Source organism: Loxodonta africana, chromosome 10 (genome assembly GCF_030014295.1).
Source record: "Loxodonta africana isolate mLoxAfr1 chromosome 10, mLoxAfr1.hap2, whole genome shotgun sequence".
Taxonomy (NCBI): Eukaryota; Metazoa; Chordata; class Mammalia; order Proboscidea; family Elephantidae; genus Loxodonta; species Loxodonta africana.
In genome coordinates, this window is record NC_087351.1 from 76,442,356 (window position 1) to 76,457,596 (window position 15,241).

Sequence of the window (15,241 nt, forward strand, 5' to 3'; positions counted from 1 at the left end):
TCTAGACCTCACCTTATCCATCCTTGTATCTTATACAAATCTTATTAAATATTGTTTTAGCTTTTAATCTCTGCAACACCATTTAGTAGAGAAATACAAGAGGTAGTCAGAGGATCTTCCTCGTCTACAGGAAAAAAAAAAAAAATGAAGTTTTTATTCCCAATTCTTCGGTTAAATAATGTATCTTTTGTCACTTTTAATAAATGCTGAGCTGTAAAATACTACTATGTTCCAGGTACTTTTCTGAGTGCTGGGGATAAGTGAGAGAAAGTTGGATGGTTGTCAAAGCTCTTAGTTTTTTTCCACCATTAAACCTTTGTGGAACCTCAGTTTGGGTTTTGAGGAATATTTCATATTCTAATATTTACAATCTGCCAAACTGATTTCACTTTAGAAAATCAATATTAATTTCTATGTACGTAATTTTTTTTAATAGGGCTAGTGAACACTGTCTCAACTGAATGTTAATAGTCAAATTTTTAAAAATCAATTTTAAAAGTACAATAAGGAAATTTTAAAAAAATTACCAATAATCTTACCATCTAGAGACAACCAATTTTGTTGTCTTTTTCACATATATAAGATTATCCTGCATATACAGTCTTACATCTTTTTTTTTTTTTTTGTCTTATACCCAGAACATTTTTGTCTGATTAAAAATCTTATAAACCGTTTTATGGCTGCATAATATTTCATCATATGGATATACTATAGTCTCTTTTTTTATGTTATCTCTTACTGTTGGAAACGTAAGCCATTTCCTTTTTGTTGTTGCTATCATAAATAATATTGCCTGCATGTTTTATTATTTCCTTAGGATGAATTCCACAAACAGTAATAGTAAATGAAGGGTATGATCGTATTTAAGGTCAAAAATAAATATTGTCACATTGCCTTCCATAAAGATTGCACTAATTTGTATTCCCACCAGTTTGCCCGTTTTGCTGCACTCTTGCTGGCACTAATGAATATTATTTGATCATAAATTTGTTATTTTGATGAATTTTAATGGACTATGCTTTTAACTAATTCTGAGCCACAGTCATCAAAGAAAAAAAGAATGAGATTTTTTAAAAATCAACACAAATAAGGAAAGTGTAAAAATTCCAAGAATGATCAGCATGAAATAATGTTATAGAATTGCAAAAGTTTATTTCATATAAAATCAAAATGCAAATACTGTCTTTTTGGAAAAAGCTCAGGATGCCATTTAAAATATAAAACATTAATTTACTAGGTGAAAAGTTAAAGCAGAAAAAATATATAGAGCTAAGGGAAATGCAGCTATAATTGCTACTGTGGTTTCAGAAAGCTGTGTTAAAGATGAATTGGTGGTTAAACTGTAAGATTTGTTTGTAGTAACTGTACATAGAGGTGGTACATGGTTACTATACAAAAGAACCTCTCTCTTCTGAAGCTCTAATTTTAGGGTTTGTGTGTGAGCACTCAAACCTGCTTGCTTTTTCTGTAACCTTAATTTGTTTGGGTTAAGTGTGTTTCTTACAGTTTTGTGTTTGTTCCTTAGTTCTTTCTGTTTTCCATTATAGCTGGGATCCTGTCTCTAAGTCACATCATACCATCAGTTCCACAGGGAATTTGTATTACTCTCCAGCCCACTAATTCCCTCTTCTCTTTCTCTCTTTCTTTTTCAAGCTAAATGTTGTTGTTAGTTGCCTTTGAGTCAGCTCTGACTCATGGTCAGAATAAAACTTTGTCCTTTCCTGTGCCATCTTTATGATCATTGGTATGCTCGAGTCCCTTGTTACAGCTACCCAGTATTTTGAGCGTCTTCCAACCCAGGGGGGCCCTGGTGGTGCAGTGGCTAAGAGCTCAGCTGCTAACCAAAAAGTCGCAGTTTGAATTCACCAGCTGCTCCTTGGAAACCCTATGGGACAGTTCTATTCTGTCCTATAGGATTGATATGAGTTGGAATCAACTCAATGGCAATGTTTTTTTTTTTTTCCCCCAACCTAGGGGGCTCATCTTCGAGCACTATATTGGACAATATTGTGTTATGATTCATAAGGTTTTCACTGGCTTATTTTCAGAAGTATATCGTCAGGCCTTTATTCCTAGTCTATCTAAGTCTGGAAGCTCTACTGAAACCTGTCCACCATGGGTGGCCGTGCTGATAATTTGAAATACCAGTGGCATAGGTTCCAGCATGATAGCAACATGCAAGCCACCACAGTACAAAAAACTGACCAGTTGTTTAACTACATAAAAGACAAGAATTTCTAAGAGATGTGTATTCACAATGTAAGGAAGCTTCAATAGAAATTTTTTTTTGTCACTGTTTTCTAATACTTTCTAAAAAATGTTTCCAATTTCAAGAATTTTTAACTTCTTTAATGGAGAAGAGGATGATAATTGTGGTTAAAAACAGTACTATTTAACCAATGAGACTAACACATTAATGGCATGTGTGTTTTTTAAAAGCTAGAAATTACATACACAGCTAGGTAAAAGAACCTTAAACCTTCATTGACTTTATAGGAATTTGTCAATGTTACCTTTTCGTCACACGTAACTTCTGTGTTTCTCAGACAAAAGCTTTCTTCAGTACTGTCTCACACAACTCTCATATGCACTTTACCTTACTAGCCTGCATCAAAGGATGTTCCCTCCCACAATTCCCCCTTCCCCTTCCATAACTTCAGGAAAAAGACCATGGCACAAAGCCCTTAAATTGATCATGTCCACCTAAACAGAAGTACAGCCACAATGTTCAGTAGAAGCAAGGATGGCGAGACTACTCTCACATACTTTGGACATGTTATCAGGAGGGACCAGTCCTTCCGGAAGGACATCATGCTTCGTAGAGCGACAGCAAAAAAGAGGAAGACCCTCAAGAGATGGATTGACACAGTGGCTGCAACAATGAGCTCAAACATAACAACGATTGTGAGAATGACAGCCGACTGGGCAGTGTTCTTTCTGTTGTACGTAAGGTCCCTGTGAATTGGAACCAACTCCACTACAACCAAAAACAAAAACAACTTGAAGAGGCCATTTCTTGCCTGTACCCATCCACTTCTAGTGACACTAATCTTTCCCAGGGAACTTGTACTTCTCCCTAGCGCACACTGATCTCATTTTTGCCTCCCCCCGCCAAAAAAAAATCCGTTGTCCAGTTGATTCCGACTCATACCGACTCTCTTCTTTGCTGGCAAACATCATTGCTGAGCTCAGACATGTCATCTCTTTCAGGAAGCCCTCACGAACACACTCTCTCCTGTCTTGTGGCTCCTCCTCTGTGTTCCCATAGCATCTTTCTCCCAGCACTTCTCTAGAATTGTTTACTTCTCTGTTAAACACTCAACCTCTTAAGGACAGACCATTTGCCTTTGTACCCCATGCCTAGCACAGTGTGCACTTATAATAGCCAGCTTCTACCTCCTGTCATCTGGCGACAGATAGTACTTTGCAGACTATTCTCATATTCTTCTTAAACATGAGTGAATGCACTGCACTTCTATTCATCTGCTTTCTCGTTGAGGGCTTATGCTTCTAATGTAATTTCATCATGGCTAAAAAAAAGGAATCTTATTCAGTTAACTCGAGGTAACTCGGTCATAAGCAGGATCGTGTGTGCATATGGTGGGGATGAGAGAGTCGTGCAGGGAGCGAGACTGGGTTACTTTATAGTGTGTCAACGTGCAGATTTTAATTTTTATATCTTCCCGTGAAGAACTTAAGGGGTGGATAAAGCACTTGAAACCGAAAATAAGGAAAACAACAGGGAGAACAGAGAGATGAAACCAGGAAGCTTAAAATGCTATGACAAGTAGGAAAAAAAGAAAAGTGATGCGTACAAAGTTCAAACGCAGGGTCCTGCGAGGCCGAGTGGCGGCCATTCCCGTCCCCATGCCTCAGGCGCCTGGAGCTTGGCGCGGGAAACGGTCACCTCTCCTGGGGCTCAGCTTTTCCCCGCTACGCAGTTTTTATCGAGCGCTCACACCCAGAGACACTGCGAAGCACTCAATATAAAAGTCTAGTAGACCGACCACCGTTCAAGAACTTCCGTTTCGTATCTTTTTGTCCCCAGCTGTGCAAGCCGCCCCAGCTCCCTGGCCATGCCAGTGCCCGTCCCCTCATCTTGTACGGTGCAGACAGAAAAAAAAGCCGGTTCCGGCCGCAAAGCCTCAACGCAACCAACTCAGCAAGAACCCCGCCGCCCTGTCGCGTTCTCTTAGTCAGGATCCGGGCACTAAACGCCCTGAAGCACACGACCAAGAGCACAAGCCACCCCTCCCACCGAGACGGCCCCTACGCCTCCTCCCCGCGCCACGCCCAAACCTTTCCCGCCCCGCCTTGGAGTCCATGACGTTCATTGGTCGCCTGCCCTGCCAATCCGGTGGGCGTCGACGAATCCCGCCTTAGGAAAAGGCAAAGATCGCGAAAAAGCTCGGGGCGAGGCGGGGCGCGAGCCTAACGCCCTCAAGCTGCCGGCCTCGTGCAAGGCGCCGCGGTCTAAGCGGCTGCGGAGACGCCGAGACGGCTCATTTGCATAACGGCCGCCCCTTGCCTTCCTCGCGCCGGCCGGGCTCCGCCCCTCATCCAATTTGAAATCTGTTGGGCCACAGGCCGGTCACTCCAAGCCGGGCAAGCCTGTGGCGGGGCAGCAAGAGTTTGTTCGGGCAGTCCCGAGGGTGGATAGGCTCTGGGCGTTTCCAGAAGGCGGCGGGGAGGCGGTTATAAAAGCGAGGAGCCCAGGCGGGTAGCGAGGAGACGCTGGTCGCGCTCGCGGTGTACGGTGTGAGGCGGCCGTTTGTTGACACCGTAGCGTTTTCTGCCCCGAGTTTTCTCCTCTAACTTCGCTTGCCTGCCTTTCAATCAGGATGTCTGCCCGCGGCCCGGCTATCGGCATCGACCTGGGCACCACCTACTCGTGCGTGGGGGTCTTCCAACATGGCAAGGTCGAGATCATCGCCAACGACCAGGGCAACCGCACCACCCCCAGCTACGTAGCCTTCACCGACACCGAGCGCCTGATCGGCGACGCCGCCAAGAACCAGGTGGCCATGAACCCCACCAACACCATCTTCGACGCCAAGAGGCTGATCGGACGCAAGTTCGAGGACGCCACAGTGCAGTCGGACATGAAACACTGGCCGTTCCGGGTGGTGAGCGAGGGAGGGAAGCCCAAAGTGCAGGTGGAGTACAAGGGCGAAATCAAGACCTTCTTCCCGGAGGAGATCTCCTCCATGGTCCTCACGAAGATGAAGGAGATCGCCGAAGCCTACCTGGGGGGCAAGGTGCAGAGCGCGGTCATCACCGTGCCGGCCTATTTCAATGACTCGCAGCGCCAGGCCACCAAGGACGCGGGCACCATCACCGGCCTCAACGTGCTGCGCATCATCAACGAGCCCACGGCGGCGGCCATCGCTTACGGCCTGGACAAGAAGGGCTGCGCGGGCGGCGAGAAGAACGTGCTCATCTTTGACCTGGGTGGCGGCACCTTCGACGTGTCCATCCTGACCATCGAGGACGGCATCTTCGAGGTGAAGTCCACCGCCGGGGACACCCACCTGGGCGGCGAGGACTTCGACAACCGCATGGTGAGCCACCTGGCGGAGGAGTTCAAGCGCAAGCACAAGAAGGACATTGGGCCCAACAAGCGGGCCGTGCGGCGGCTGCGCACCGCCTGCGAGCGCGCCAAGCGCACCCTGAGCTCGTCTACGCAGGCCAGCATCGAGATCGACTCGCTCTACGAGGGCGTGGACTTCTACACGTCCATCACCCGCGCCCGCTTCGAGGAGCTCAACGCCGACCTCTTCCGCGGGACCCTGGAACCGGTGGAGAAGGCGCTGCGCGACGCCAAGCTGGACAAGGGCCAAATACAAGAGATCGTCCTGGTGGGCGGCTCCACGCGCATCCCCAAGATCCAGAAGCTGCTGCAGGATTTCTTCAATGGCAAGGAGCTGAACAAGAGCATCAACCCCGACGAGGCGGTGGCTTACGGTGCCGCGGTGCAGGCGGCCATCCTCATCGGGGACAAGTCGGAGAACGTGCAAGACCTGCTGCTGCTCGACGTGACCCCGTTGTCGCTGGGCATCGAGACGGCTGGCGGCGTCATGACCCCACTCATCAAGAGAAACACCACCATCCCTACCAAGCAGACGCAGACCTTCACGACCTACTCAGACAACCAGAGCAGCGTGCTGGTGCAGGTGTACGAGGGCGAACGGGCCATGACCAAGGACAATAACCTGCTGGGCAAATTCGACCTGACCGGGATTCCCCCCGCGCCCCGCGGCGTCCCCCAGATCGAGGTCACCTTCGACATCGACGCCAACGGCATCCTCAACGTCACCGCCGCCGACAAGAGCACCGGTAAGGAAAACAAAATCACCATCACCAACGACAAGGGTCGTCTGAGCAAGGATGACATTGACCGGATGGTGCAGGAGGCGGAGCGGTACAAGTCGGAAGATGAGGCCAATCGCGACCGGGTCGCCGCCAAAAACGCAGTGGAGTCCTATACCTACAACATCAAGCAGACGGTGGAAGACGAGAAACTGAGGGGCAAGATTAGCGAGCAGGACAAAAACAAGATCCTCGACAAGTGCCAGGAGGTGATCAGCTGGCTCGACCGAAACCAGATGGCAGAGAAAGACGAGTATGAACACAAGCAGAAGGAGCTCGAAAGAGTGTGCAACCCCATCATCAGCAAACTTTACCAAGGCGGCCCTGGCGGTGGCGGGTCCGGAGCCTCCGGGGGACCGACCATCGAGGAAGTGGACTAAACTTGCACTCGAGTCAGCGTAAACCTCTTTTCCTTTCTCTCTTTTTTCTGTTGTTTTTGTTTCTTCTTTGAAATGCCATTGTGCCAAGTACAAAATCTATTGTTGAAAGTCTTTAGGCCGGTGTATGCATGTGAAAGGAAAGGTGCAAAAACTTAGTTTAATTATAAAAGGTTAGTTCTAAAGTTTGATTTTAAAAATCACTATTTGAGGTTTCTCTTTAATGCATTTTGCATGTTTACTGACTTGAGCATTTTTGGTTAGCTTAGTTTGTGCATGGAGATTTGTTTGAGATGAGAAACTTGACGTTTGCACACCTGTCCTTGGAAGTTTAGGGCTATAAAAAATATAGAAGCTTGAATTGTTTATTTTTACATAGTACTTTAAAGTGAACATTGCAGTAATTTTAAGGACAGGCATACTTTTTGCAAACAAATGCATGAATACAAATTTTAAAGTAAAGCTGCAATTGATGTCAAAATTACTGCCTTGGAGTTCTCAATTTTCCCTAATTTTACTGTTTTACCCATGTTGGTCTTTAAGATATTAGTATGATGTGAAATTTATCTAACCTAATCTTGTCTAATTCTCAGATGAGGTTCCTGCCTTGAATTACCAACAATTTAAGGGGAGAAGATCTGGGTAAACTTTTTTTTTTCTTTTTAATAAAGAAACTTGTACAGAAACTGGGGTCTTCCAGTGTATCCAGGCTCCTAAGGTTTGGCTTAAGTGTTCAAATGAGAACTCACCTGAATATTCCAACAAAATAAAAGCTATACTCTGGGGTTAAGTATAAACTAATTCTTTCTCTAAACTAACCATAGCTGAGGCAGGAATTGTTTTCTAACAATATCCACAGGTTATGGAAATAAGTTGCTTTCTGTGAGATAACTACGCCTGAAACCAGAGCCGGCAGGCAAGCTTTAAAGTGACTTAATATTGAATCTAAATTTAGTCAAACTTGTTTAAACTTTCATATTCTTGTAAAACACCTCAACTTATGAGTCTAAGGCAAATTCCATTCTAGGACACATTTTTTTTTCCAGCTGTTATAATTACTTCGGAGGAGGCAAGTTAATATTAGGTAATTTTTTTTTTCTGATTTGAGGATCATAATGCCATTGCAATGCCTGCCTTAGATCACTAGAATAGTTTTTTTTTAAAGACAAACTACAAGATAGTTCTGTATTTTGTTAATATACAACTTGCCCATTTTCCTATAAACCTGGTTTGAGACTCTTGCAGATAGGAATATCCATTATCCCAGGCTTAAGCTTCAAAATTCACATCCTTGGGAAAAGGGGGCTCGTGTTTATTTTTTCATGGAGTGATGCCTGCTTTGTTCTGATTTATTCTCTTTGAGGGGAACTTTTGAGAAATTCAATAAAGCTAATTTTAAAAATGCATGTTTTTACCACACAGACATTTTGATATCTCTTTCCAAGTGATGTAGATTTGCATCATGTTGTTGGTTAGAATTACAGAAACAATATTTTGAATTTAGTAGTGGACCATTTTGTGTCATATGGTGAGATCACCTTTTAGAATAATGCTAAGAATTACAATTTAAAAATTAGAACAATTTAGCCTAAGAATATTAGGCTTTGGTAATGACCCTTTCGCAAGACTTGAATCTTATGTACATAGAAGCTTTTTTTCTCTTTTTAGCAGGTCTCAAGTCTCATAGTGGTGGGGAAGTCGGGGGCAGAACGGCAGTTGTGAAATTATTTCAAAATAAGCCCAAATTTTTTTTAAAGGTAATTGACTCTAAAAAGCTGAAGATGACTCGGGTTTACCTGTGCTCGCGTTGCCATGTTGGTGGAAAGTTTTCAATGCGGAAGTACTAAGGGTGTTTCATTTGACTACAGAAATGTTTGACAGACTACCTTAGTACTTAACAGAGTCAGGTGAATGCTAGTCTTAGAGTAACTTTTAACATAAATAGGAGTTTTACCAAGATAATACCCATTGTATTAATCCTTTGTTAGTCTTTTATTTGTTGAAAGTGTTTATTCCTTGCCCTAACTTCAAAATATAATGGAGTTTTTTTGTAAGTGCAGTTTGGTACTAGTATGACTCAGACCTCACTTTAGAAGAGATTAGTTTCTAAAGTATCACAAAAATGGCTGATGTTAGTCTCCTTGACCCTATGGCCTGGCCTCTGCTGACTTGTTATAACACTATTCTCAATCTACGTAGATATTTCATTTTCTGTTATTTTGAAAAGTACTTACTTGGGGAAAGGGGAGGTAATATTTAGATAATTCTTAGCTTTCTTGACTCTTAGCTTTCTTGAGGAGTGTTCTTTAATTCTGTCTTCTCAAATTTATCTAGATCTGAATATTACTAAGATAAAGCCACCAAAGTAGCCATTCATTGTTTCCAGAAGTCAGTTGAAACTGGTAACCCAGTAACTCCTGGGAACTGTATAGTCAAATGACAATGGAAAAAACACTTGATATAGGATGGGGCTAAATTACAGTTTAAGGAATAATTAGAATCTCTTGAACTTGAAAGTTAATAAATTATGCTAGAGACTAGTCATGACTAAAGCAGAATGCTGAAGGATTGAAAAAGTACACCTCTCAGAATAGGTACTTAAATTCTTCTTGCCTGAAATGTCTGATAAACATACTTGTGCTTGTTCAAAGGCAATAAATCTAGATGCCTGTCAAAACAAGATATAACAGGTTGTTTACAGTATTTGAGATGTATGAAATTTCAAGACAAACTCACTTTAAACATAGTATTAATTTGGTATGTATAATGAAAAGCATTAAAACTTGTACATTAGGCATATTGATGTTATTTACATTTTTAAACTTAACATATGCAATAGGGTATTTATCACCTATTCAATATGTCAACGACGCTTAGTGAGAATTTAAATATTTTCATATGTATAATCTTCAACAGGCCATCTGGATGAGATAAAAAGATAATATTTTTATGAATCTCAAATACTGGGACCACGATAAAGCATTCACCTACTTTAAATTGAATGTAGTTTATAAAAGTTGTGTTGTGAGGTATGTTCCCCTTCAACATAACACTGGATTTAAATTGAAGTTTTGGAAATTCTTAAATCCAAACATCACAAGACAGTTGCTAAGGGAATATATATATATATATATATATTTAGGTTAAGGAGCAACAGGAATATTCAATGGCTTCCATTTACTTAATGTGTAAACACTTCAGGTGTGAGTAAACTGGAAGAACTATCCTTAAATGTTAAAATTAGATACAGAATTTTATTCTTCGAAGAAAAATTATGGATCTTTAGAAAAAGCCAGTATTCTTGATCTATCTCAGAGAATGGGAATATTTCAGGGTATATATGCATTTTGAAATTTAATAAGGGGATACTAAAAGTTGAAATGTCTTTCCCTTAGAAGAAATCAAAAGCCACAGGCCCTTTCCTTCACCCCTTTCAGTGTAGATTAGATTGTTATGTTTGTGAATAGAAATTTGGGGAAATAAGCAACCAAAAATGGAGTTGATAATCCAAAATCTGACATTTCTGTTTTCTTACATGTACAGTTAATTTTTTTAGTTAGGGTTAACAACACTATGCAAATCTGTCCATTACGGCTTTTCCATAGTATAAACATACGCTGTTTTCAGTTAATGTCTTGGGCCTAGTACCTGAGACAAGCAATTTAGTTCTATTTTTAGGTAGTTAATATGACCTTGAATGGAGTCCCTGGGTGGTACAAAGCATTAAGTGCTTGACTATTAGCCAAAAAGTTGGCAGTTCAAACCTACCCAGAGGCCTCTTGAAGATAGGCCTGGCGATCTGTTTCTGAAATGTGACAGCCTTGAAAATCCTCCAGAGCAGTTCTACTCTGCACACATGGATCGCCATGAGTCAGGATCAACTTGAGGGCAACCAATGACATTGAGGAGCTTGTGTTAATTAGGCAAAAAAAATCTTTCCCTCATTTAACACTTGAAATTACAAATATTTAGAAGGTACCTTTATACCTACACTACAATGTGAATTTGCTTTGAAAAGGAAAAAAAATTCTATTTGCAGTTTAAGTTGTGAATTTCTAATTTCATTATTTTTAAGAAAAACTTAACTGGTGAAAAATCTAACCTAAGCAATCAGCACGTCATTTTTTAGAATAAATAATGATTTAGATCCATCTTTTCTTTCCTTAAAAAAAAAAAAAAAAATTTTCTTTTTTTTTCTTTCCTTACTATAATTAGCACTTTTCTTAGGGTATGGTGATACAGAAGCATAAAGTCCCTTCAGAGTTATAAAATTCCTTTAAATATTATATCCCTCTACCACATGTGAAATAACCTGTCATGTAATTTATGAGTCATTGTTTTGGGTTCTCAGTAACTTATTTATACCTCAGTTTTTTTGTACGTTAGACAGCCTAAAGTTAGACTGACTATGGTGAGTTATATTAGATTTGGGTTTTGTGTTAGCACTTCTCCACTCATTGGGATCAAGTGCAAGAGGTTGACTGACCTAGTATATTTAATAAGATCTTGCTGATAATGATCGTGAGGTGACTGAATCCCATCCAGATTGCTTGGTCTTTCTTTGTCCTTTCTGGAGCTTTAGCTTATTATTTCTCCCTGCCTCCCTACCTCCCCAAGTTTAAATTAACTGGTGAAAAGCTTTTGGCGACTGGGATATTCTCATTCCTTTTTAAGTGACTCATCCTGTAATAAGCAGGCCTCAATCCACCACTGCCAATGCGTAGGTGGGTTTCAGTGTATCTGAGCCAACCTGAACAGCTACCAACAACTGACTCAAGTTAGTGATACATGAATCCAGGTGATTACAATTTTATACTGCTGTAACCAGTGACTGTGTGGTGTTCTAAGGCGATACATCTAGACACCTGTCAAAACAAGATATAACAGGTTGTCTACAGCATTTGAGATGTGTGAAATTTCAAAACAAGCTCACTTTAAACATAGTATTAATTTGCTGGTAATCAAAAGGTTGGAGGCTCCAGTCCACTCAGAGGCACCGTTCTACTTCCAAAAAATTAGCCACTGGACTGTAGTTCCACTCTGACACACATGGGATCACCATGAGTCATAAAAGTCAACTGGTTTTGGTAACCAGTGATTGTGTGTTACCAAGTAGTGAGACTTGAGAGGGCAGTGGTGGTGGAAGGATATAGTGGGATATCTATTGCCATATTTTTAAAGTTTATTAAGGAAATACACAGTCATTTACCGAGCATCTCTTATGCCAGTTAAGCTGTGGAGATACAAAAGCTGAATGCTGCTAAGCATTCCCAATCATGTTGCATCATCTAGCGTTGCCCACATTGGTGTGGGAAGGAAAAAAATATCCAGAATCTGCACTGTCAATTCAGAAGCAAGAATTACAAGACACATGATTTGAAAAGTGAAAATAAGTGTAAATGTAAAAATATCAACGGAGTACCCTTTGACATAAAGCAAGGTTCTCTGCTTTGAGCCCCAGAGTATTAAACCAAATGCTTTACACACATTACTCCTTAAAAATTCTCATAACCCTTGATTTGGGTGTTTTAAGATGAGGAAGCAGGATCAGAGTTAACTTAGATTCCACAGCTAGTGAAGGAGCAGAACCAAGTTTTGAAAACCTTATTTCCATACTTAGACTACACTACGTCTCTCCCCCACCCCACGTTGCCCATCAGTCTAGGGCCAATCCGGGTTTGAACCTTAAGAGTGCCGACATTAAGTCTGGACCAAATGGATGGTCCCTCCAGAACTGAATCTAGTTACTCCAATTCGACAGTCAAGTGGCTTATCTTAACGGTTAGGATGCTGTGAGTAAACCAAAGAATTAACCCCTGGTCGGTTTTACTATGGGAAAACCAAGAAGTCACCGCGAGCAAAGGTTGTACGGCGGTGGATGGAGTAACAGGGGATGCTGCAGGGATCTCAGGAGAACGCCTTGCTGGCGGGCAGACGTCTGCGCAGTCCATGGCGGAAGCGGGGTCTCTGCCCGCCCCACGGGGCGCCTCGGGCCGCGTTCCCAGGTGTCTGCGGGCGGTTGCCTCCGCAACGCTGTGACGCGAACAAGAGGAGGCCATGTTTGCGGTGCCCGAGTTTTACTCCAGGAGAAAGAAACTGAACGGTCAGGCTGCTGCCCGGCAGCATGTAAGTGCAGACTTGGCGGCCCCCACACCGCAGCGGGTGGGAGGCGCGGCGGGAGCCAGTGCTGCTTCGTCGGGGGACCGAGACGCCCTCATTTACCTTTGCTGCGCCCCCTGCCCTCCTCGCCAGAGGCGAGTCGCTACCTTAGTCCCTGGGTGAGCAGTGCTTCAAGTGATGTGGGCAGTTTGCCTACAAAAACAAACCTAGAGGCGCATTCGGCACACGGAATTGAATTCTGGCTCCCTACGCAAATATTTAGATATTTACGAAAGTTCCCTTTTCTCACCTCTAATTGGTTGATTGCAAAATATCCCTACTGCGGAGAAAGCTGTCTGGCTCTGGGTGGGACCCGAGAGATGAAAGGCTGGTACGTTGGGATCTACCACTAAGTGCCAAGGATAGGTTTGTTCTTTGCCGACTTCCCCCAGATGGGCGGCGTCAGTGTTATAGCCGCCGCCTCCTGTTCAAAACAGAACAAAACAAAAAACCCCAAGCGGGTTGCCAGCGAGTCGATTCGTAGTGACCCTGTAGTACAAAGTAGAACTGCCCCATAGGATTTCCAAGGCGGTAAATCTTTATGGAAGCAGACTGCCACACGTTTTTCTCACGAAGCAGCTGGTGGGTTCCAGTGACCTTAGCTGAGCGCTTAACCACTGAACTACCAGGGGTCCTCCTTATCCTTAGGAAAGTCTGTCTTAGCGAATAGATTAAAGCTTCCCTAGCCATCAGTTTATTGTTGTACGAGCCCCAATTCATCTGTAAACTGTTATGCTGAGCCTTGAGCCATGTGCAACATAAGTGAAGTTTCTTTCCTTCCTTTCTACTGAAACTAGAAACTGAAACACCTAGAAACAAAAAGGATAAAATCTTGGCTTTAACTTAAAAAAAAAACTTTAAATTTCTACGTCTTTATTGAATCTGGTTAAGAGCAACTTGTTATTGTTAGGTGTGGTGGAGTTGGTTCATAGCGATCCTATATACCGCAGAAAGAAACGCTGCCAGGTCCTGCGCCATGCTTACGGTCTTTGTTACGCTTGAGCCCATGGTTGCAGCCACTGTGTCAGAGCAACTAGTAGGAGTTATTATTGAAGGTTCATTGTGCCCTGTGCGTTGTAAACTGAACTTCTGATTATTTTTGCTGCAATCATTTCATTTTACAGCATTCGGAATTACGATTAGGGATGTGGTACTGGAGAGATGATGCCAAAACTCTTGAATTCAGAAGGTAAATTTTTTTTTAATAATTTTTATTGTGCTTTAAGTGAAAGTTTACAAATCAAGTCAGTCTCTCACACAAAAACCCATATACACCTTGCTACACACTCCCAGTTACTCTCCCCCTAACGAGACAGCCTGCTCTCTCCCTCCACTCTCTCTTTTCATGTCCATTTCGCCAGCTTCTAACCCCCTCTGCCCTCTCATCTCCCCTCCAGGCAGGAGATACCAACATAGTCTCAAGTGTCCACCTGATCCAAGAAGCTCACTCCTCACCAGCATCCCTCTCCAACCCATTGTCCAGTCCAATCCGTGTCTGAAGAGTTGTCTTCGGGAATGGTTCCTGTCCTGGGCCAACAGAAGGTCTGGGGCCATGACCACCAGGGTCCTTCCAGTCTCAGTCAGACCATTAAGTCTGGTCTTATGAGAATTTGGGGTGTGCATCCCACTGCTCTCCTGCTCCCTCAGGGGTTCTCTGTTGTGTTCCCTGTCAGGGCAGTCATCGGTTTTAGCTGGGCACCATCTAGTTCTTTTGGTCTCAGGATGATGTAGTCTCTGGTTCATATGGCCCTTTCTGTCTCTTGGACTCATAATCACCTTGTGTCCTTGGTGTTCTTCATTCTCCTTTGATCCAGGTGGGTTGAGACCAATTGATGCATCTCAGATGGCTGCTTGCTAGCCTTTAAGACCCCAGACGCCACTCTTCAAAGTGTGATGCAGAATGTTTTCTTAATAGATTTTATTAAGCCAGTTGACTTAGATGTCCCCTGAAACCATGGTCCCCAGACCCCTGCCCCTGCTATGGTAGGCTTAGAAGCATTCAGTTTATTCAGGAAACTTCTTTGCTTTTGATTTAGTCCAATTGTGCTGACCTCCCCCATATTCAGAAGGTAAATTTTAACAAAGCTTTATTTTCTTTTTATAAAAATTATATGTGCTTGGGGTAAAAAATAATTCAAGCAATGAAGAAGACTACAAAGAATAATGTCAGTATCTGCAGTGTTGAGGAAATATAATTAAAAACAAAATCTACTCCCAATCCAGAAAATCTCTCCACAAAAAAAAAAAAGGAAAACTTTTATTATTGAATAAGCATTAAACCAGAATGTGATGCATCACGGCAATCTGATAGTTTGCAAAGACAGAAATTTTACACC

At 42.8% G+C, this 15,241-nt stretch overlaps 2 protein-coding genes across 4 annotated transcripts in view; both read left to right on the forward strand.

Moving 5' to 3' along the window:
- The first annotated feature begins 4,711 nt into the window (after positions 1 to 4,711).
- On the forward strand, positions 4,712 to 6,766 carry HSPA2 (heat shock protein family A (Hsp70) member 2). Its single transcript, XM_010588688.3, has one exon. It carries the CDS (start codon positions 4,842 to 4,844, stop codon positions 6,747 to 6,749), a length of 1,908 nt encoding a protein of 635 aa, XP_010586990.2. The 5' UTR covers positions 4,712 to 4,841; the 3' UTR covers positions 6,750 to 6,766.
- Positions 6,767 to 9,471: 2,705 nt separating this feature from the next.
- The window catches only part of PPP1R36 (protein phosphatase 1 regulatory subunit 36), a 53,584-nt gene continuing 47,814 nt past the window's right edge, over positions 9,472 to 15,241 (forward strand). The window contains exons 1-3 of one of the 3 annotated variants that reach the window (XM_064292594.1): positions 12,786 to 12,872; positions 14,030 to 14,094; positions 14,303 to 14,447. In XM_064292594.1, the coding sequence (XP_064148664.1) occupies positions 14,067 to 14,094; positions 14,303 to 14,447 (173 nt within the window). In that variant the 5' untranslated portion in view covers positions 12,786 to 12,872; positions 14,030 to 14,066. Of the gene's footprint in view, positions 14,448 to 15,241 lie in introns of all 3 variants that reach the window. The other 2 variants (XM_003408708.4, XM_064292593.1) reach the window with 2 other exon arrangements.

Excerpts from the sequence above, each read along its gene's own strand:
- HSPA2 (XM_010588688.3), top strand. The coding sequence starts at position 4,842 with ATGTCTGCCCGCGGCCCGGCTATCGGCATCGACCTGGGCACCACCTAC.